Source organism: Salvelinus fontinalis, chromosome 26 (assembly GCF_029448725.1).
Source record: "Salvelinus fontinalis isolate EN_2023a chromosome 26, ASM2944872v1, whole genome shotgun sequence".
NCBI classification, from domain to species: Eukaryota; Metazoa; Chordata; class Actinopteri; order Salmoniformes; family Salmonidae; genus Salvelinus; species Salvelinus fontinalis.
In genome coordinates, this window is record NC_074690.1 from 4,743,937 (window position 1) to 4,767,296 (window position 23,360).

Sequence of the window (23,360 nt, forward strand, 5' to 3'; positions counted from 1 at the left end):
CTGGGGTGTATTGAGGCCATGTGAGAGAGAGAGAGGGGAGGTCTGGGGTGTATTGAGGCCATGTGAGAGAGAGAGAGGGGAGGTCTGGGGTGTATTGAGGCCATGTGAGAGAGAGAGGGGAGGTCTGGGGGTGTATTGAGGCCATGTGAGAGAGAGGGGGGAGGTCTGGGGGTGTATTGAGGCCATGTGAGAGAGAGGGGGGAGGTCTGGGGGTGTATTGAGGCCATGTGTGTGAGAGAGAGAGGGGAGGTCTGGGGGTGTATTGAGGCCATGTGAGAGAGAGAGAGGGGGGAGGTCTGGGGGTGTATTGAGGCCATGTGAGAGAGAGGGGAGATCTGGGGTGTATTGAGGCCATGTGAGAGAGAGGAGGTCTGGGGTGTATTGAGGCCATGTGAGAGAGAGGGGAGGTCTGGGGTGTATTGAGGCCATGTGAGAGAGAGAGGGGAGGTCTGGGGGTGTATTGAGGCCATGTGAGAGAGAGAGAGGGGAGGTCTGGGGTGTATTGAGGCCATGTGAGAGAGAGAGAGGGGAGGTCTGGGGTGTATTGAGGCCATGTGAGAGAGAGAGAGGGGAGGTCTGGGGTGTATTGAGGCCATGTGAGAGAGAGGGGAGGTCTGGGGTGTATTGAGGCCATGTGAGAGAGAGAGGGGAGGTCTGGGGGTGTATTGAGGCCATGTGAGAGAGAGAGAGGGGAGGTCTGGGGTGTATTGAGGCCATGTGAGAGAGAGAGAGGGGAGGTCTGGGGTGTATTGAGGCCATGTGAGAGAGAGAGAGGGGAGGTCTGGGGTGTATTGAGGCCATGTGAGAGAGAGAGGGGAGGTCTGGGGGTGTATTGAGGCCATGTGAGAGAGAGGGGAGGTCTGGGGGTGTATTGAGGCCATGTGTGAGAGAGAGAGAGGGGAGGTCTGGGGGTGTATTGAGGCCATGTGTGAGAGAGAGAGAGGGGAGGTCTGGGGGTGTATTGAGGCCATGTGAGAGAGAGAGAGGGGAGGTCTGGGGGTGTATTGAGGCCATGTGAGAGAGAGAGAGAGAGGGGAGGTCTGGGGGTGTATTGAGGCCATGTGAGAGAGAGAGAGAGAGGGGAGGTCTGGGGTGTATTGAGGCCATGTGAGAGAGAGAGAGAGAGGGGAGGTCTGGGGTGTATTGAGGCCATGTGAGAGAGAGAGAGAGAGGGGAGGTCTGGGGTGTATTGAGGCCATGTGAGAGAGAGAGAGAGGAGGTCTGGGGTGTATTGAGGCCATGTGAGAGAGAGGGGAGGTCTGGGGGTGTATTGAGGCCATGTGAGAGAGAGAGAGGGGGGAGGTCTGGGGGTGTATTGAGGCCATGTGAGAGAGAGGGGAGATCTGGGGTGTATTGAGGCCATGTGAGAGAGAGAGAGGGGAGGTCTGGGGTGTATTGAGGCCATGTGAGAGAGAGAGGGGAGGTCTGGGGGTGTATTGAGGCCATGTGAGAGAGAGAGGGGAGGTCTGGGGGTGTATTGAGGCCATGTGAGAGAGAGGGGGGAGGTCTGGGGGTGTATTGAGGCCATGTGAGAGAGAGGGGGGAGGTCTGGGGGTGTATTGAGGCCATGTGTGAGAGAGAGAGAGGGGAGGTCTGGGGGTGTATTGAGGCCATGTGAGAGAGAGAGAGGGGAGGTCTGGGGTGTATTGAGGCCATGTGAGAGAGGGGAGGTCTGGGGTGTATTGAGGCCATGTGAGAGAGAGAGAGGGGAGGTCTGGGGTGTATTGAGGCCATGTGAGAGAGAGGGGGGAGGTCTGGGGGTGTATTGAGGCCATGTGAGAGAGAGAGAGAGAGAGAGAGAGAGGGGAGGTCTGGGGGTGTATTGAGGCCATGTGAGAGAGAGAGAGAGAGGGAGAATAGGAATGGTGACTGCTCTGACACTCATCTGTTCTACATGATAGATTCTATAGAAGTCATGCTACATCTTTCTGAACAGATCCCACTTTGAGTCCACATGATAGAGAGGTGTGTACTGGGTAGTAGATAGGTTATTGGGGGTACCCAGTGGGTTCTGAATAGATGGTACTGAGGAAGGGTAGAGGGTACTAGGGGCCTGGAGTTGGATTCATTAGTTGGCTTCATTCTTTGACGCTTCATCAAAGTTTTCTACGAGATCTGTGGAGAGAGAGAGTTACATGTAAATCTTCAGGAAAGTACCATCAAGTCATTTAGCAGAGGCTCTAATCCAACGCTACTTACAGTAGGGAGACCAACATACTGCACCTCTACCAGTGTCATATCACCCCAGAGAGAGAGAGAACGATGCCCCTTTTGTCTCCCCAATTTCGTGGTATCCAATTGGTAGTTACAGTCTTGTCTCATCGCTGCAACTCCCGTACGTACTCGGGAGCGGCGAAAGTCGACCCAACCTAGCCGCACTGCTTTTTGACACAATGCCCATCCAACCCGGAAGCCAGCCGCACCAATGTGTCGGAGGAAACACCGTGCACCTGGCCCCCTTGGTTAGCGGGCAATGCGCCCGGCCCGCCACAAGAGTCGCTAGTGCGCGATGAGACAAGGATAACCCTACCGGCCAAACCCTCCCCTAACCCGGACGACGCGGGGCCAATTGTGCGCCGCCCCATGGTCCTCCCGGTCTGCGACAGAGCCTGGACTCGAACCCAGAATCTCTGGCGGCACAGCTGGCACTGCCATGCGGTGCCTTAGACCACTGCGCCACCCGGGAGGCCTGATGCTGTCGTTTTAACAACAAAGCCGTGAAACAATACCTGGAACTTCATCCTCTTCTTCAATATCTTCTGGTTTGCTGATTGACATCGCTTTGTTGTCAAGTACTGCAATCGGGGGAGAAAAAAAAGGGGGGAAATTAGACATTTTATTCTTGAACACGGTGTGAGGCTGTGTGACTGCCCGGGGGACGGCGTGAGGCTGTGTGACTGCCCGGGGGACGGCGTGAGGCTGTGTGACTGCCCGGGGGACGGCGTGAGGCTGTGTGACTGCCCGGGGGACGGTGTGAGGCTGTGACTTAAGTGCATTCTGAAAGAATTCAGAGCCCTAGACTTTTCCCACTTTTTGTTTCGTTACAGCCCAATTCTAAAATGGATGAAATCATTATTTTTACTCCTTAAGCTACACACAATATCCCATAATAACAAAGCGAAAACAGGTTTACAAATGTATCAAAAATAAAACTGAAATATCAGCCCCTTTCCTATGAGAATGACCCATCTCTGCAGCAGTCCACCAATCAGGCCTTTATAGAGTGGCCAGACGGAAGCCACTCCTCAGTAAAAGGCACATGACAGCCCACTTGGAGTTTGCCAAAAGGCACCTAAAGGACTCTCAGAACATGAGAAACAAGATACTCTGGTCTGATGAAACCAAGATTGAATTCTTTGGCCTGAATGCCAAGCGTCACGTCTGGAGGAAACCTGTCACCATCCCTACGGTGAAACATGGTGGTGGCAGCATCATGCTGTGGGGACGTTTTTCAGCTGCAGGGACTGGGAGACTAGTCAGGATGGAGGGAAAGATGAACGGAGCAAAGTACAGAGGTCCTTGATGAAAACCTGCTCCAGAGCGCTCAGGACCTCAGACTGGGGCGAAGGTTCACCTTCCAACAGGACAACGACCCTAAGCACACAGCCAAGACAACGCAGGAGTGGCTTCGGGACAAGTCTCTGAATGTCCTAGAATGTCCCAACCAGAGCCCGGACTTGAACTCCATCTAACATCTCTGGAGAGACCTGAAAATAGCTGTGCAGAGACGCTCCCCATCCAACCTGACAGAGCTCGAGAGGATCTGCAGAGAAGAATGGGAGAAACTCCCCAAATACAGGTGTGCCAAGCTTGTAGTGTCATACCCAAGAAGACTCAAGGCTGTAATCACTGCCAAAGGTGCTTCAACAAAGTACTGAGTAAAAGGGTCTGAATACTTATGTAAATAGGATATTTCCATTTTTTTTTTTAACACATTTGCAAAAATCATAAAAATCTGATTTTGCTTTGTCATTATGGGATGTTCTGTGTAAATTAATGAGGGGGAAAAAACAGGCTGTAACTTAACAAAATACAGAGAGAAATCAAGGGGTCTGAATACATTCCTAATGCCGTGTACACACTACACCCACCTTGGCGTGGGAACTGCTCTGCCAGTTTGCGAAGGCTGGTGAAGCTGTCTGCCCCCAGCTGGCTGAGGATGCCCGGCAGCATCTCTGTCAGCTGTTTGTTCTCTGCGTGGCCTGTGATGGCAAACGTGTTGGCAGACAGAGAGGCCTGCACCTTGGGGTTATTGAAGTGGATCACTGTGCCATCGTCCTTTATCATGTTCACCTGGGAGGGGGGGATAAAGACAGGGGTTTAGCAAAGCATTCTGTCCTGTATAATATTCAGCACGACAATGTTTCGGGAACGTTCAGATAGAAATATGCTAAGAAGAACAAATCATGCCTTTCTGACATGTAGAACATCCACGTCAGCTCTATTAGAGGAATTTCTATGGCAACTGAACAGGGCCCAGATTGGATTGAAAAAGGTGTCAGTAACAGTTTAACTTTCGTCCGTCCCCTCGAACCAGGGACCCTCTGCACACATCAACAACAGTCACCCACGAAGCATCGTTACCCATCACTCCACAAAAGCCGCTGGCCTTTGCAGAGCAAGGGGGGAACCACTACTTCAAGGTCTCAGAGCGAGTGACGTCACCGACTGAAAGGCTATTAGCGCACACCACCGCTAACTAGCTAGCCATTTCACATCCGTTACATCAGCAATATGACTACTATTTTTACCGTCAATTTTCACAGGACAAGCTGTCTACCTATCTAATCATTTCAGAGAACAAGCGGTTGTTGAACCCTATCCCGAGACTTTCAGATATACATTTGGTGCCAAGGCAGGGGAGAAGCCAAGTGTTTATTTAGTTGACATGTTCAGGGTGAAGATGGTCAACTCAGTTTCTCCTTTAAAAAAAATAATGTTGATTGGAATGACTTGCCTCCTCAATACCGGCGATGTTGTTCACTGCCAGTTTCTTCAAGGAACTCTGGAGTTTCTTGTCGTCGGCTGTTGCCGTTCTGTGAACCACCTTCTTCTTCCTACGAGCGGTTCCCTGAGGAACAACAAACAGGTAAAGGTCAACATGTGCTTGTTTTATTCCAGTGGGACAGAGTACAAACATTTACCTGGACCTAACTGCAGATAGCACTACTGGGTGATTTGAAAAGTCAATCATATAATACTTTTAAACAAAAAAAAATTTTTTTTTTTTTACAATCTGTAGTAACTATACGAATAGAAACAGTTCAGAACTTTAGAAAACGTCACGACACCGTTAAAAATATAGCAAATAGAAATCCAAAATGGATGGTGTTAAGAGATCGATGGGAGGGGTTGAATGGAGCTGAAGGGTGGGACTAATAACAAGAACTCATGTAAAATAGACTGTAACCGTAAAAATGTGAAACAGCACAGTTAAAAAAAATATATGGCAAATAGAAATCCAAAATGGATGGACATCAGAAAGTGATCAGAGGTTGAGGAAGGACAGAACTAAAAATAGCTAAATATGTTCGTAAAATATATATAGTATCTATAAGCTGGAAGGTAGAAGCCTAAGTGTTATTGTTCATTAGTTTACTCCCATTAGGGGGAAGGGTGGTAGGGTCGGTGGAAAATAATAAAATATGTATACAGGACCAGTCAAAAGGTTTGAACACCTACTTATTCAAGGGTTTTTTCTTCACTTTCACTATTTTCTACATTGTAGAATAATAGTGACGACGTCACAACTATTAAATAGTGTTAAACGAAGTGTAAAATCAAAATATATTTTATTTATTTGAGATTCTGCAAATAGCCACCCTTTGCCTTGATGACAGCTTTGCACACTCTTGGCATTCTCTCAACTAGCTTCATGAGGTAGTCACCTGGAATGCATTTCAATTGACAGGTGTGCCTTGTTTAAAGTTAATTTGTGTAATTTCTTTGCTTCTAAATGCTTTTGAGCCAATCAGTTGTGTTGTGACAAGGTAGGAGGGGTATACAGAAGATAGCCCTATTTGGTAAAAGACCAAGTCCATATTATGGCAAGAACAGTTCAAATAAGCAAAGAGAAATGAGTCCATCATTTCTTTAAGACATGAAGGTCAGTCAATGAGTAAAATGGCAAGAACTTTGAACGTTTCTTTAAGTGCAGTCGCAAAAACCATCAAGCGCTATGATGAAACTGGCTCTCATGAGGACCGCCACAGGAAAGGAAGACCCAGAGTTACCTCTGCTGCAGAGGATAAGTTCATTAGAGTTACCAGCCTCAGAAATTGTAGCCCAAATAAATGCTTCACAGAGTTCAAGTAACAGACTAACCGATCGCTGCAGCTGTACATAGCCCATCTGTAAATAGCCCACCCAATCTACCTACCTCATCCCCATATTGTTTTAAATTTACTTTTCTGCTCTTTTGCACATCATCTCTACTTGCACATCATCATCTGCTCATCTATCACTCCAGTGTTAATCTGCTAAACTGTAATTACTTTGGTACTATGGCCTATTTATTGCCTTACCTCCTCACACCATTTGCACACACTGTATACAGATGTCTCTATTGTGTTATTGACTGTACTCTTGTTTATTCCAGGAGTAACTCTGTGTTGTTGTTTGTGTCACACTGCTCTGCTTTATCTTGGCCCAGGTCATAGTTGTAAATGAGAACTTCTCAGCTGGCCCTACCTGGTTAAATAAAAAAAATTAAATAAAGACAGACAGACATCTCAACATCAACTGTTCAGAGGAGACTGTGTGAAATCAGGCCTTCATGGTCAAATTGCTGCAAAGAAACCACTACTAAAGAACACCAATAAGAAGAAGAGACATGCTTGTGCATTGTAGTGCGGACCATGAATAGGAATGGAGGTGACCGATGAAACCACAGAACTACATGATTGAATGCAACAAACAGATCGAATCTCCTGCACATTGGTTTGGACTCAGCACCCAGGGGAAACGTATCAATTATTTGGTCTTCACCCAAATATTTATTTTCTACCTCAAGCCAGTACAATGGATGTACTAGTCTAACTTAAAGTAATCAACATGTTAGTGATATGCTGAGTGCCAACAGTCGGAACAAAAAAGTACATTTTAGGCCCTACCAGCCACTGTGTCAGGCAGATTACAACATTTTCCCCGGCTAAATAAAAAAATTAAACGATAAGCATGCTCTGTAGTGTTCAGAAAACAATTAACGTATTACTATTAAGTAGTAATGTGGTCTATTGTATAGTTTCATAGAATTTTGTGACCTGAGGCTTTTGTACCAAAATATCCCAGATGACAAATTTTCACCTGCCCCTTTAAGGGGTGGGAGGTTACCATGGTAACACAACGCCGACTAATAGCTGCATCGTCTTCTCTTCTTTAGCAGTTGAAACTCAAAACATTGACTAAAACAAACAAGCTTGTGAACAAAACAAACGTAAACATCCAAGAAACACAAGGACAATGTCTCACTTCAGTAGACTTTTGTTTCAAGTAAATTAGACCAACGTTTTGCATGTGTGCTTCTAAAAACAAATCTTTCACTCAGCTCTTCAGGTGCTCACAGCCAGGCAGTGTTTCAGCGCGAAGTGGAATAGGTTACATCGTAGGCCGTCATTGTAAATAAGAATTTGTTCTTAACTGACTTGCCTTGTTAAATAAAAGGTTAAAAATGGATTTGTAGTTCTTTGACTTTGTGCGATTAATTTACCAGCTATAGAATATATATATTTTTAAATGGCAAAAAAAAAATTGAAAACAGCTACTGCAGCATTTATGTTACTATAAATGTGATCATTCTTCACTATTTGTATTCACAAATACGAGTGAAATACTCACACTGACGCCCTGACCACACCGCTAACGTGGCTGGTGAAATACCCCCAACATGCTGACCACACCGCTAACGTGGCTGGTGAAATACACCCAACATGCTGACCACACCGCTAACGTGGCTGGTGAAATACACCCAACATGCTGACCACACTGCTAACGTGGCTGGTGAAATACACCTAACATGCTGACCACCCAGCTAACGTGGCTGGTGAAATACACCCAACATGCTGACCACACCGCTAACGTGGCTGGTGAAATACACCCAACATGCTGACCACCCAGCTAACGTGGCTGGTGAAATACACCTAACATGCTGACCACCCAGCTAACGTGGCTGGTGAAATACACCCAACATGCTGACCACACCGCTAACGTGGCTGGTGAAATACACCTAACATGCTGATCACACTGCTAACGTGGCAACATTCGCAAGTGTGGCAAAATACATTATTCAATCATTGCATCCACACTGCTCACGAGCGTCTGCGTAGCCAGGCACTGGCACTAAAACAGAACTTGGTTCTATTTGTCACGCTTCACGCGCTGCAAGTCCCGCCTCTCCCATCTCCTCATTGGTTTTTAGGAGCAAATACCCACGTGGGTGATTGAAAGACGCACTAAGGTTCACACGCCAGTCCAGTTGGTGGTGATGCACCTTAAAAGTTTGTTGTCAACCACCATATAAAGTCCAAAGAAGAAGAAGCCCGGAAGGAGGAGAGATGACTAGAAAAATATTTGGTTGACCCTTTTATTTATGGAAGAATTGTCAGAGTAGAGGATCTTGTGCATTTCAGGTAAAATAACAACCCAATGTTTATATCCCAGGACAAATGAGCTAGCAACAGCAAGCTAGCTAGCTAAATTTCCATAAATGTTTAATGCTTTTCTACCTGTCCCCAAATGAATATTGTTGGTTAAGAGTTTGTTTTGATATTTCAACATGTGTGACCTGATTACGTCTGGCGTGGGTGGACAAAAACCAACACGTGCACGATTGCGCACATACGTGCCCGGTCTAGTCAGCATGTTAGCCGCCAATGACAAAAATCGACACAGTCGGCAGGTGTTAAATATGAGCCACACCAACAGCGCCATGTAGCTGCGGAGAGGAGACACAGCAAGGCCCTTACCAAAACAGTAAGAGACAAAGCCCTGGGCCCCACAGCGAGGCCGGATGGGCCAAAGCATCTGCTCATAATAGGAGTAATATGCTCAGGGGAAACACGACTGCCATTTGCTTTGATAAGTCCAATGCCCTTCAACCAAACAGACAGGCAGTTAAGCTACCAAACTGCTGCGTCAACCCTGCACATTACCACATATGGAAGGGACTACAATTTGGTCATGCCTGTGTCATAGCAAAATTTTGATTGTAACAGTCGAGACTATAGTAGTTACCTTTCCACCTATCCGGACCTGGGCCTGAAGTTTGGCTAGTTTCTCTTGGTTCATGGCTTTATCTGGAAAAGAGGAACGTGGATGAGTTGTCAGACAATATTCTCATTTATTAACAAATGACAATCAAAACACAAGCCTACTGGATGGATGCAATCAGCTTCAAGTTTATCCTGAACCAGTGCGGAAGCTGTTAGTGGACCTAGCTACAAACTAGGCACCAATTGAGTATTAGCTGACAGTTGAGCTACCCATCTAGTTTACTAGCCAACCATTTTAGTCTGAAAACACTTTAAAATCAGGCGTTCCGTTCCTAAGGACTGACTCTTCAAAAAATGACTGTCAGCCAAAACACACACAGATGAATAGCTAGTTACCTAGTTAGTTAACGTTAGACCATGTCATTAACAAAGCTAGTTAACGAGACGAAATTAGCAAGCTAACGTTACCTATTTAACGTTAGTAATGTTCGCTACGCCCGTAGTGTCAACATTGAGGATCAGCTAGCCATAAAAATGTAGCTTAACTATCTAGCTGTCATTTAGCCAGTTAACCATTTCATATTCCTGACGAGGTAGCTAGCTAACTAGCTTTCTAAATGTTAATGCATAAGCCATAGCTAAGTAACAACGTAGATACTGTTACCTAGCTAGCATTGTAAACACAGTAGGCTAGGTGCTCAAAGCAAACCGAAAACAACGGATACTGTATTAGGGCTGTTGTCTTTTTGTCGTACATGCCCGTAGTCCATAGCTCTAGTTGTTAAAAAAAAGAATAAGTATTTACCTGTGTAAAGACAGCGTCAGTAATTTGATCGATCAGTCCTAAGGCACAGCACCTTCATCCACACAGGTTCACAGCAGAACAGGAACTAGCACGCAGCAAGAGAGAACACGCGGTTGATGCTGATGGCGAATCTCAACACGTGTCTTTTCTCTGGGTGGGTGAATTTTGGTGCGTGTGTAATTTTCAGCAGATGGCATTTGATTGATTGATTTAATGTATTAGCTTGTATTAGCTTTAATCACTTTAAACACATACAGACTTATAGCCACAACATGAACGCCATTTGTACTACAGTTGCCTGCAATGTGTATCTGAAGAGAAATCAACCGTTTGTGCCAATGTTGTATATGGAGAAATTAGTGCTTTCGTCTTGTTGTGGTCCATATCACATTTGTATTTTTTTTTGCACGAAAAGCAAGTTTTCCACCCAATTGGCGACATTCTAAAATCCGCATAAAATTGTGCATTTTCCCACCAGAGATTTGTTTCCATTGGTGATCAAATTGACTTGTTGCTCCAGATTATCGTATGCGTGTGATGACATACTGCACATATAAATACCTTTGGCGGTTAAATAACCATGTACCGAATAAAAAAAATACAAGTTAAATGGGTTTTCAACCGCATTTAACTCTACTGATGGTTTTCTCACAAAATACAATTGCTTTAAATGGCGAGTGTGCCCACGATCATGTCACCAGAATAATACCCTCGATATTTATTGGAAAGCAGCATCTCACTCATCACCTTTCACTTTCACCATCCTGTAAAGTTATTTTACAATTTATTTCACCTAATAAACTGCATGATTTCCGGAGTTATAGTGCGATGACCACATGTCATCGGATGATTCCACGTTTACTTTGATATGATGGCTATTATATCAATATTTGCGCATAAAGCGTTTCCACCGCCATTTGTCGTATTATTATCCCACCTATTAATTCAATTCAATCCCACCTAGTATTTTGTTTTGTCGACATTTGGTAATATTTGTTAAGTTTACGGACAAAATTTTCTGCTTCCATTAAGCATGTCATGACATTTTTTTTTATCCGACATGAACTTTACTGGCATAAAAATGTTGGATGGAAACATGCTATTAAGATACACTCAGTGGTTCCCAACGTTTTCCGGTTACTGTGCCAGCAACTGAATTCTGCTCTGCCTGGAGTACCTCTGAAGTACCTCATCTTGTGCATTTTAATAGAAGGTCTATGGTCTCACGAGTCTTCTCAAGTACGCCCTGATAGGCCTTGTACCCCTGGTTGGGAACCATTGACTACATGACCAAAAGTATGTGGACACCTACTCGTCGAACATCTCATTCTAAAATCATGGGCATTAATATGGAGTTGGTCCCCCTCCCCTTTGCTGCTATAACAGCTTCCACTCTTCTGGGAAGGCTTTCCACTAGATGTTGGAACATTGCTGCTGTAACAGCCTCCACTCTTCTGGGAAGGCTTTCCACTAGATGTTGGAATATTGTTGCTGGGAACTTGCTTCCATTCAGCCACAAGAGCATTAGTGAGGTCGGGCACTGATGTTGGGTGATTAGGCCTGGCTCGCAGTCAGCGTCCCAATTCATCCCAAAGGTGTTCAATAGGGTTGAGGCCAGGGCTTTGTGCAGGCCAGTCAAGTTCTTCCACGCCGATCTCGACAAACCATTTCTGTATGGACCTCGCTTTGTGCATGGGGGCAGTGTCATGCTAAAACAGGAAAGGGCATTCCCCAAACTGTTGCCACAAAGTTGGAAGCACAGAATCATCTACAATGTCATTGTATGCTGTAGCGTTAAGATTTCCCTTCACTGGAACTAAGAGGACTAGCCCGAACCATGATACACAGGCTGTATCATAACCGGCCGTGATTGGGAGTCCCATAGGGCGGCGCACAATTGGCCCAGCGTCGTCCGGGTTTGTTTTGCCTAGTTAAATAAAGGTTTTTAAGAAACACACAAAAAACACCCCATTATTCCTCCTCCACCAAACTTTACAGTTGGCACTATGCATTGGGACAGGTAGCGTTCTCCTGTCATCTTCCAAACCCAGATTTGTCCATTTGCCTGACAGAAGTTGAAGCGTGAATCAGAGGTTTACACCACTCCAGCAGACATTTGGCATTGCGCATGGTGATCTTAGGCTTGTGTGTGGCTGCTCGGCAATGGAAACCCATTTCATGAAGCTCCTGACGAACAGTTATTGTGCTGACGTTGCTTCCAGGGGCACTTTGGAACTCTGTAGTGAGTGTGGAAACCGAGGACAGACAATTTTTACGTGCTACGAACTTCAGCACTCGGTCACCCGTTCTGTGAACTTGTGTGGCTTACCACTTCGTGGCTGAGCCGTTGTTGCTCCTAGACATTTCCACTTCACAATAACAACAATAATAATAATGCAGTTGACCGGTGCAGCTCGAGCAGGGCAGAAATTTGATGAACTGACTTGTTGGAAAGGTGGCATTCTATGACGGTGCCACGTTGAAAGTCACTGAGCTCTTCAGTAAGATACAGTGCCTTTAGAAATTATTCACACTCCTTGGCTTTTTCCACATTTAGTTGTGTCACAGCCTGAATTTAAAATGGATTAAATTGCGATTGTTTTGTCACTGGCCTCTACACACAAGACCACTTAATGTCAAAAGTGAAATCATTTTTTTTTTTACGTTTAAAAATGATAAAAAATGAAAAGCCGAAATGTCTTGAGTCAATAAGTATTCAACCCGTTTTTATTGCCAGCTTAAATATGTTCATGAGTAAAAATGTGCTTAAAAAACACAAATTTTTTTTTTTTGCTTATTCAACCACAAAGACCAATGTTTTCCAATGCCTCGCAGAAAAAGGGCACCTATATTGGTAGTGTAACGGCTTGTGCTCTCCTCATCCTCAGATGAGGTGAGGAGAGAAGGATCCTCAGACCAAAACGCAGGCTTTGGGAAATAAGCCATCTTTTATTTAATAACGATGATGGCAAAACACGAAACGAAACAAAACACTTTAACAAGCTTACAAAATAACAAAACGACGTTGACGCAACCTGAACATAAACTTACATAACTAAACATAAACTTACGTACAGGAAACAGACGACATCGAAACGAAACGAAACAAACAAACGCTACAGTCCTATGTGGTACGAACATACATACAGACACAGGAGACAATCACCCACACACAAACAGTGAGAATGCCCTACCTAAATATGACTCTTAATTAGAGGCAAACGCAAACCACCTGCCTCTAATCAAGAGCCATACCAGGCAAACCAAAACCAACATAGAAACAGATAACATAGAATGCCCACCCAACCTCACGTCCTGACCAACTAACACACAAAAACTAACATAAATAGGTCAGGAACGTGACAGTACCCCCCCCACAAGGTGCGAACTCCGGACGCACCAGCACAAAGTCTAGGGGAGGGTCTGGGTGGGCATCTAACCACGGTGGTGGCTCAGGCTCCGGGCGCGGTTCCCACCCCACCATAATCCATCCTAGCCTCCTCCCTCCAAGAATGTCCACCCTCTTTCTTCTCCCACAAAATCCTCTTAATAACATATCTAAGAATGACAACACCGGGACAGAGAGATAAACCAAGACAGAGGGATAGATAAGAATATAGAGGTAGAAAAAGATAGAGAGGGAGATCAGGATAGAGGGGCAACTCCGGACTGAAAGGCAGCTCCGGACAGAGAGACAGCTCTGGACTGATGGGCAGTTCTGGGTATCTAGCCTTTTCAGGCTGAAGGGCAGCTCATGGCTGACTGACGACTCTCGACGCTCATGGCAGGCTGACGGCTCTCGACGCTCATGGCAGGCTGACGGCTCTCGACGCTCATGGCAGGCTGACGGCTCTCGACGCTCATGGCAGGCTGACGGCTCTCGACGCTCATGGCAGGCTGACGGCTCTCGACGCTCATGGCAGGCTGACGGCTCTCGACGCTCATGGCAGGCTGACGGCTCTCGACGCTCATGGCAGGCTGACGGCTCTCGACGCTCATGGCGCTCTGACGGCTCTCGACGCTCATGGCGCTCTGACGGCTCTGGCTGCTCATGGCGCTCTGACGGCTCTGGCTGCTCATGGCGCTCTGACGGCTCTGGCTGCTCATGGCGCTCTGACGGCTCTGGCTGCTCATGGCGCTCTGACGGCTCTGGCAGATCCTGTCTGGTTTGCGGCTCTGGCAGATCCTGTCTGGTTGGCGGCTCTGGCAGATCCTGTCTGGTTGGCGGCTCTGGCAGATCCTGTCTGGTTGGCGGCTCTGGCAGATCCTGTCTGGCGGGCGGCTCTAGCGGCTCCTGTCTGGCTGACGGCTCTAGCGGCTCCTGTCTGGCGGATGGCTCTGTAGGCTCATGGCAGACGGGCGGCTTTGCAGGCTCATGGCAGACGGGCGGCTTTGCAGGCTCCTGGCAGACGGATGACTCAGATGGCGCTGGGGAGACGGATGGCTCAGATGGCGCTGAGGAGACGGATGGCTCAGATGGCGCTGGGGAGACGGATGGCTCAGATGGCGCTGGGGAGACGGATGGCTCAGATGGCGCTGGTGAGACGGATGGCTCTGGCCGGATACGGCGCACTGTAGACCTGGTGCGTGGTGCCGGAACTGGAGGCACCGGGCTAAGGATAAGCACCTTCCTACTAGTGCGGGGAGCAGGAACAGGGCACACTGTATTCTCAAAGCCTACTCTATCCCTGATGCGTGGTACCGACACTGGTGACACCGGGCTGAGGACAAGCACATCAGGATTAGTAGGGGGAGTAGATACAGTGTGTTTAGGGCTCTGGAGACGCACTGGTAGCTTAGTGCGTGGTGCCGGAACTGGAGGCACCGGGCTAGATACACGCACTACAGGGAGAGTGCGTGGAGGAGGAACAGGGCTCAGGATACGCACTGGTAGCCTAGTGCGTAGTGTATACACTGTAGGTACTAGGCTGGGGCGGGGAGGTGGTGCCGGAAATACCGGACCGTGGAGGCGTACTGGCTCTCTTGAGCATTGAGCTTGCCCAACCTTACCTGGTTGAATACTCCCGGTTGCCCGACCAGTGCGGGGAGGTGGAATAACCCGTACCGGGCTATGTAGGCGAACCGGGGAAACCATGCGTAAGGCAGGTGCCATGTATGCCGGCCCGAGGAGACGCACTGGAGACCAGACGCGTTGAGCCGGCCTCATGACACCTGGCTCAATACCCAATCTAGCCCTACCAGTGCGGGGAGGTGGAATAACCCGCACTGGGCTATGCACTCGTACAGGAGACACCGTGCGCTCTACTGCGTAACACGGCGCCTGCCCGTACTCCCGCTCTCCACGGTAAGCCTGGGAAGTGGGCGCAGGTCTCCTACCTGCCCTTGGCCCACTACCTCCTAGCCCCCCCCCAAGAAATTTTTGGGAATTACTTACGGGCTTTTTTGGCTTCCGTGCCAGACGCGTTCCCTCATAGCTCCGGTTCCTCTCTCCGGTAGCCTCCGCTCTCCTTAGTGCCTCCAGCTGTTCCCATGGGAGGCGATCTCTACCAGCTAGGATCTCCTCCCATGTGTAGACACCCTTTCCATCCAAAACATCGTCCCATGTCCATTGCTCCTTTCTCTCCTGTCCCTTACTCCGTTTAGTTTCCCTTTGCCGCTTGGTCTTAGCGTGGTGGGTGATTCTGTAACGGGTGTTGCTCTCCTCATCCTCGGAAGAGGTGAGGAGAGAAGGATCCTCAGACCAAAACGCAGGCTTTGGGAAATAAGCCATCTTTTATTTAATAACGATGATGGCAAAACACGAAACGAAACAAAACACTTTAACAAGCTTACAAAATAACAAAACGACGTTGACGCAACCTGAACATAAACTTACATAACTAAACATAAACTTACGTACAGGAAACAGACGACATCGAAACGAAACGAAACAAACAAACGCTACAGTCCTATGTGGTACGAACATACATACAGACACAGGAGACAATCACCCACACACAAACAGTGAGAATGCCCTACCTAAATATGACTCTTAATTAGAGGCAAACGCAAACCACCTGCCTCTAATCAAGAGCCATACCAGGCAAACCAAAACCAACATAGAAACAGATAACATAGAATGCCCACCCAACCTCACGTCCTGACCAACTAACACACAAAAACTAACATAAATAGGTCAGGAACGTGACAGGTAGATCTTTTTTTTTTTTAACTAGGCAAGTCAGTTAAGAACATGTTCTTATTTACAATGACGGAAACCGCTCAAGGATTTCACCATGAGGCCAAGGGTGACTTTAAAACAGCTACAGAGTTTAATGGCTGTGACGGGAGAAAACTGAGGATGGATCAACAACATTGTAGTTACTCCACAATACAAACCTAAATGATAGAGTGAAAAGAAGGAAGCCTGTACAGTCCAAAACATGCATCCTTTTTGCAACAAGGCACTAAAGTAATACTGCAAATAATGTGGCAAAGCAATTCACCTTTTTGTCCTGAGTACAACTCTCCATATTTTCAAGGATAGGGATGGCTGTGTAATGTTATGGGTATGCTTGTAATCGTTAAGGACTGGGGAGTTTTTCAGGATAAAAAGAAAAGGAATGGAGCTAAGCACAGGCAAAATCCTATCGAAAGACCTGCCTCAGTCTGCCTTCCACCTGACACTGGGAGATGAATTCACCTTTCAGCAGGACAATAACCTAAAACACAAGGCCAAATCTACACTGTAGTTGCTTCCCAAGAAGACAGTGAATGTTCCTGAGTTGCCTAGTTACAGTTTTGACTTAAACCTACTTGAAAATCTATGGCAAGACTTGAAAATGGTTATCTAGTAATGATCAACAACCAATTTGATAGAGCTTGAAGGATTAAAAAATAATAATTATGGGCAAATGTTGCACAATCCAGGTGTGGAAAGCTCTTAGAGACTCAGAAAGACAAAGGTGCTTCAACAAAGTATTGACTCAGAGCTGTGAATGCCCCTCCCTAGCTTTCGGGCAATGTTCAAACCCTACACCCCAACCCGAGCACTCCGTTCTGCCACCTCAGGTTTCTTGGTCCTCCCACCCCGAACAGGAAGGCAGCTCCAGCTCAGCCCCAGTCCAAACTGTTCTCTGTTCTAGCATTCCAATGGCGGAACTAGCTTCCCCCTGAAGCTAGGACAGCAGAGTCCCTGCCCATCTTCTGAAAACATCTTTAAACCCTACTTCTTCAAATAGAATCTTAGAGTTTTAATGACTCCAACCTAAGTGTATGTAAACGTCCGACTTCAACTGTAAATCGCTCTGGATTAGAGTGTCTGCTAAGTGACTAAAATGTAAAAATGTAAACATTAATAGGTATTTTACATTAGATGTTTCTGTATTTTATTTCCAATAAATTAGCTAAAATTTCTAAAAACATGTTTTCACTTGGCCATTTAAATCAAATCAAATGTTATTTGTCACATGCGCTGAATACAACAAGTGTAGTAGACCTCACAGTGAAATGCTTACTTACAAGCCCTTAACCAACAATGCAGTTTTAAGAAAATATTTACTAAATAAACTAAAGAAGAAGAAGAAAAAGTAACACAATAAAATAACAATAATGAGGCTATGTACAGGTTAGTCGAGGTAATTTGTACATGTAGGTAGGGGTAAAGTGACTATGCATAGATAGGTAACAGCGAGAATCAGCAGTGTAAAAACAAGGGGGGGATCAATGTAAATTGCCCGGGTGGCCATTTTATTAATTGTTCAGCAGTTTTATGGCTTGGGGGTAGAAGCTGTTAAGGAGCCTTTTGGACCTAGACTTGGCACTCGCTCCGGTACCGCTTGCCGTGAGGTAGCAGAGAGAACAGTTTATGACTTGGGTGACTGGAGTCTTTGACAATTTTTTGGGCCTGAACATTGTCGGTTATTGTGTGTAGATGGGTGAGAAAAAAAATCTATTGAATCCGTTTTGAATTTAGACTATAACACAAACATTTTTGGACTAAGACAAGGGGTATGAATACTTTCCGAAGGCACTGTAGACTGTGCAAAGAAGAAACGAGGACTTGTATTTTGAAGTTCGAACCGCCCCCCTTCAACTCACTTTTTCCTGTTCGTCACTAGTTAACACAGCCACAAAGTAATAAACCCGCCTATTTTGTATGTTTTTTACACAGTTTTACAATTAAAATGACATTTTAAACCTAACCCTAACAACCAAACGGTTGACTTTATATCCAACCCTAACCTTAAATGCAAAAATGCAACAACAAAAAAAGAAGCTAATTTAGACTTTGTGGCTATGGTAACTGGTGGAAACCCTTTTCCTATCCAAACGAAGATCACTTCCGGTGTATTTCACCGTGTGCTTTAGTTTGTTGGAAGAAAGGCCGACACAGCTACAAATATGCAGTCCCCTCTTGTGAATATCGCTTTGTTGTCGTCTTATGTTTTATTTTCTCTGACTCATATTCAGAAGGTTGCAGCTGAGGCGAATGCGAGAGGTAAGAGTCAAATGTAGCTTCGGTGGGAGCTTTGAAAACTAGCTAGCTAACGTTATTTTAGCAATCATCAGGTCATGCTAACAAGATTCTTGCTTGCTAGCTGTTTGAGGGTCGTCACTAGTTACCACATCCACAAAGTCATACTTATGTCTAAACTCCGCTTATTTTGAACATGTATCTTACTAAAATCTAATGTTGAACCTAACCTTAACCACACTGCTAACCGTATGCCAAATTCTATCTTAAATTAAGACCAAAAAGCGACATTTTGTTTTCAGGAATTTTGACGATATAGCCACTGACTTTGTGGCTGTGGTAAATAGTAACAACCCAGTTTGAGTTATCTAACTTTTAAAGCTTTATCAGCTTTGTGTTGACGACGACACAATTTCTGTCCCGTAGGCTACCTGTATATTGCAAACAAACCTCACCCATGTCTCATTGGGTGTGGTAATCTGATTAATCATGCTGTAGTAATACACATTTTATTTTGGATTACATTGTTATTGGGTTTAAAGCTCCAAGAACGGCATTTCACTGTACTTGTACACGTGACTTTGAAAATTGAAACAATTAATTGGTATACATCCTTAATTGGTATACAGCCTAATGCCTGCAAAATCTTAAATGAAAAGTTTATTACTAGCCAGAATGTTGAATAAAATGACATACAAATTTACTCTACCAGTTGTCTCTAGTAGCGCGTACCCGCTAACTAGCTAGCCATTTCACATCCGTTACATCTGTACTGTTTGTCCTTCAGTTGCTCGAAATGTTACACAAAATATCCCCAGGACTGTATTGTTTACCTTTTAGAGAGCTGGTAGGGAGGTACTGTATATGGTTCGGTTAGTCATCTCGGTGAAGTTCGTTTTTATATAGAATATTCTCTCATCAATAGCAATTGAACCAAGCATGACAATGAAAATGTTATATTTGGAATCAGGGGAGGATATTAAAAAATAAGTTTTGAGCAGTTGGACACACCGCAAAGACAACCAGTAGAGTACGTTTTTAAATGTAATTTTATTAAACAGAATGGCTTGTAATGAACATATACACTTTTACTTTCATGCTGTATACATCAATTCATTGGTTATTACAGCCTGGTTAATCAGACTGTATGTGGCTAGCCCAATGTACTAAAGGAGGCTAACGTTACTCCTTATAGTCCAAGGACCTTACCTGTTGCGTTTCGAGGCAAATTTGCTTTGGAAGCCAAAACAGTTCATTTTTAAACATGAATAGATTCTTAATTATGGTACGGCTCTAAAAACATAAAGCCCTCTACTTTTTCATTATCACATCAAAATCATTTCACAAATGCTAAATATACACTGTTTTTAATTCGTTTTTTTAGTACAGTATTTTTCAGTGACAACACGTTTGTGGTGTCAGTCTTCCGTTTACACACAGGTGTTAGGAGACGAACATGGCTTATTAACATAAGTAGTCCACTCTCTTCCATCTGTTGATATGGCAGTGTGTGGGAACCTTAACCCTATTTGACTTGGCAAGTCAGTTAAGAACAAATTCTTATTTACAATGACAGCCTACCCCGGCCAAACCCAGACGACGCTGGGCCAATTGTGCGATGCCCTATGTATGGGACTCACAACCACCCATGATTGGGATACAGCTTGGAATCAAACCAGGGTCTGTAGTGACACCGCTAGCACTGAGATTTATTTTTTATCTTTATTTAACTAGGCAAGTCAGTTAAGAACAAATTCTTATTTTCAATGACAGCCTAGGAACAGTGGGTTAACTGCCTTGTTCAGGGGCAGAACGACAGATTTGTACCTTGTCAGCTCGGGGATTCGATCTTGCAACCTTTCGGTTACTAGTCCAACGCTCTAACCACTAGGCTACGCTGCAGTGCCTTAGACCGCTGTGCCACTAGGGAGCCCCCCCCCCCCCGGTTTGACTTGGCAGTGTGACTCACATTTTAACACTGAACCAAAAATATAAATGCAACAATTTACATTTACATTTTTTGTCATTTAGCAGACGCTCTTATCCAGAGCGACTTACAGTAGAGTGCATACATTTTATTACATACATTTTATTACATTTTACATACTGAGACAAGGACATCCCTGCCGGCCAAACCCTCCCTAACCCGGACGACGCTAGGCCAATTGTGCGTCGCCCCACGGACCTCCCGGTTGCGGCCGGGAGCCTGGGCGTGAACCCAGAGACTCTGGTGGCGCAGCTAGCACTGCGATGCAGTGCCCTAGACCACTGCTCCATCCGGGAGGCTCTCACGGTACATATTTTAATTTATCATTCATGCCATGTTACCTGGCTAGTCTCTTAACAGGATAGCCTTCTAAAAAAGGCACTTTTAATTGTGTTGTCAAAATGAAAACCTTCTCAACGAGGCTACTAACATGCATTGTAATCTCTAATGTGTGTGTGTGTCCTCGGATCAGGAGTGGGAGCTGGCTCTAACGTGTGTGTCTGTCCTCGGATCAGGAGTGGGAGCTGGCTCTAACGTGTGTGTCTGTCCTCGGATCAGGAGTGGGGGCTGGCTCTAACGTGTGTGTGTGTCCTCGGATCAGGAGTGGGAGCTGGCTCTAACGTGTGTGTCCTTGATTATTATTATTTGACCCCGCTGGTCATCTATGAACATTTGAACATCTTGGCCATGTTCTGTTATAATCTCCACCCGGCACAGCCATAAGATTACTGGCCACCCCTCATAGCCTGGTTCCTCTCTAGGTTTCTTCCTAGGTTCTGGCCTTTCTAGGGAGTTTTTCCTAGCCACCGTGCTTCTACACCTGCATTGCTTGCTGTTTGGGGTTTTAGGCTGGGTTTCTGTACAGCACTTTGAGATATCAGCTGATGTACGAAGGGCTATATAAATAAATCTGATTTGGATCAGGGTCTTCATCTCCTGGCATACACCACCTCTTCTCTTTCTCTCCTGCCATCTGCCTCATGCCTCTCTGCTGTCATCTGCCTCATGCCTCTCTGCTGTCATCTGCCTCATGCCTCTCTGCTGTCATCTGCCTCATGCCTCTCTGCTGTCATCTGCCTCATGCCTCTCTGCTGTCATCTGCCTCATGCCTCTCTGCTGTCATCTGCCTCATGCCTCTCTGCTGTCATCTGCCTCATGCCTCTCTGCTGTCATCTGCCTCATGCCTCTCTGCTGTCATCTGCCTCATGCCTCTCTGCTGTCATCTGCCTCATGCCTCTCTGCTGTCATCTGCCTCATGCCTCTCTGCTGTCATCTGCCTCATGCCTCTCTGCTGTCATCTGCCTCATGCCTCTCTGCTGTCATCTGCCTCATGCCTCTCTGCTGTCATCTGCCTCATGCCTCTCTGCTGTCATCTGCCTCATGCCTCTCTCCTGTCATCTGCCTCATGCCTCTCTCCTGTCATCTGCCTCTCTGCTGTCATCTGCCTCATGCCTCTCTGCTGTCATCTGCCTCATGCCTCTCTGCTGTCATCTGCCTCATGCCTCTCTCCTGTCATCTGCCTCTCTCCTGTCATCTGCCTCTTTCCTGTCATCTTCCTCATGCCTCTCTCATGCCTCCTGTCATCTGCCTCATGCCTCTCTCCTGCCATCTGCCTCATGCCTCTCTCATGCCTCTCTCCTGTCATCTGCCTCATGCCTCTCTCCTGTCATCTGCCTCATGCCTCTCTCCTGTCATCTGCCTCATGCCTCTCTCCTGTCATCTGCCTCATGCCTCTCTCCTGTCATCTGCCTCATGCCTCTCTCCTGTCATCTGCCTCATACCTCTCTCCAGCCATCTGCCTCATGCCTCTCTCCCGCCATCTGCCTCATAGTTCCCCTGTGAAACCTGTGAGGAAGACAGGAGATTCATGTTTGCGACAGTTCCAAGTATTGAAATGAACACCATTTGAAGAGGCTACAGAGGATTGGTGTGTGTGTCCTCTACTCACCAAGTGGTTTCTCGTGTTTCCAGCAAGTCAGGTTGGAGTCTCTTCTGTTCGTCTTCTCTTCGTCGGCCTCAAATGGTCTACATCCTTCTCTTCTCTAGTTGTCTTCAACTTCTACCCCCTCAAGATTATAAGAAAGCAATGGTGTGCTATGTTATTTCACAGTGTGTTACTGATTAGGGCCGGGACGATACCAGTATCGTGGCAAGGAAGACACAACACCGAGAGGAGTTGACTTCTCTAAGAAAACAGCCCTGATGTTGGAAACAAAACATCCATGTTGTCACATGTATTTATTTTCCAAGCTATAGCACCTAATATTTGACAAATATATGCAGCTTTTTAAAGGACTAAAGACCTGTCTGCTTCGTGTTTTTATTTTTTTGGCATGGAAAATATTCTCACTACATGACCAAAAGTATGTGGACACTTTGTTCGGCAAACATCTCATTCCAAAATCATGGGTGTTAATATGGAGTTGGTCCCCCCTTTGCTGCTATAACAGCCTCTACTCTTCTGGGAAGGCATTGATATGGAGTTGGTCCCCCCTTTGCTGCTATAACAGCCTCCACTCTTCTGGGAAGGCTTTCCACTAGATGTCGGAACATTGCTGCTATAACATTCTCCACTCTTCTGGGAAGGCTTTCCACTAGATGTCGGAACATTGCTGCTATAACAGCCTCCACTCTTCTGGGAAGGCTTTCCACTAGATGTTGGAACATTGCTGCTATAACAGCCTCCACTCTTCTGGGAAGGCTTTCCACTAGATGTTGGAACATTGCTGCTATAACAGCCTCCACTCTTCTGGGAAGGCTTTCCACTAGATGTTGGAACATTGCTGTAATAACAGCCTCCACTCTTCTGGGAAGGCTTTCCACTAGATGTTGGAACATTGCTGCTATAACAGCCTCCACTCTTCTGGGAAGGCTTTCCACTAGATGTTGGAACAGTGCTGCTATAACAGCCTCCACTCTTCTGGGAAGGCTTTCCACTAGATG

General features: G+C 46.0%; 2 protein-coding genes across 2 annotated transcripts in view; one reads left to right on the top strand and one right to left on the bottom strand.

The window, feature by feature from the left end:
* Nucleotides 1-1,711: 1,711 nt before the first annotated feature.
* LOC129823570 (transcription factor BTF3 homolog 4-like) lies at nt 1,712-10,162 on the bottom strand. Its single transcript, XM_055882408.1, has 6 exons — nt 10,015-10,162; nt 9,232-9,293; nt 4,958-5,071; nt 4,092-4,293; nt 2,730-2,795; nt 1,712-2,115 (listed from the first exon to the last, which is right to left on the bottom strand). Exons 2-6 carry the CDS (start codon nt 9,283-9,285, stop codon nt 2,069-2,071), a joined length of 483 nt encoding a protein of 160 aa, XP_055738383.1. The 5' UTR covers nt 9,286-9,293; nt 10,015-10,162; the 3' UTR covers nt 1,712-2,068.
* Nucleotides 10,163-18,282: 8,120 nt separating this feature from the next.
* txndc12 (thioredoxin domain containing 12 (endoplasmic reticulum)) overlaps nt 18,283-23,360 on the top strand; it is a 32,059-nt gene continuing 26,981 nt past the window's right edge. Inside the window, exon 1 of the mRNA XM_055882410.1 lies at nt 18,283-18,454. Coding sequence (XP_055738385.1) covers nt 18,358-18,454 — 97 coding nt within the window. The 5' untranslated portion in view covers nt 18,283-18,357. The remainder of the gene's footprint in view (nt 18,455-23,360) is intronic.

Coding starts and splice junctions, on each gene's coding strand:
- LOC129823570 (XM_055882408.1), bottom strand. CDS start 9,285: ATGAACCAAGAGAAACTAGCCAAACTTCAGGCCCAGGTCCGGATAGGT. Junction 5,072..9,231: donor AGGTCCGGATAGGTGGAAAG/GTAACTACTATA, acceptor GTTGTTCCTCAG/GGAACCGCTCGTAGGAAGAA. Junction 4,294..4,957: donor ACATCGCCGGTATTGAGGAG/GCAAGTCATTCC, acceptor CCCCCCTCCCAG/GTGAACATGATAAAGGACGA.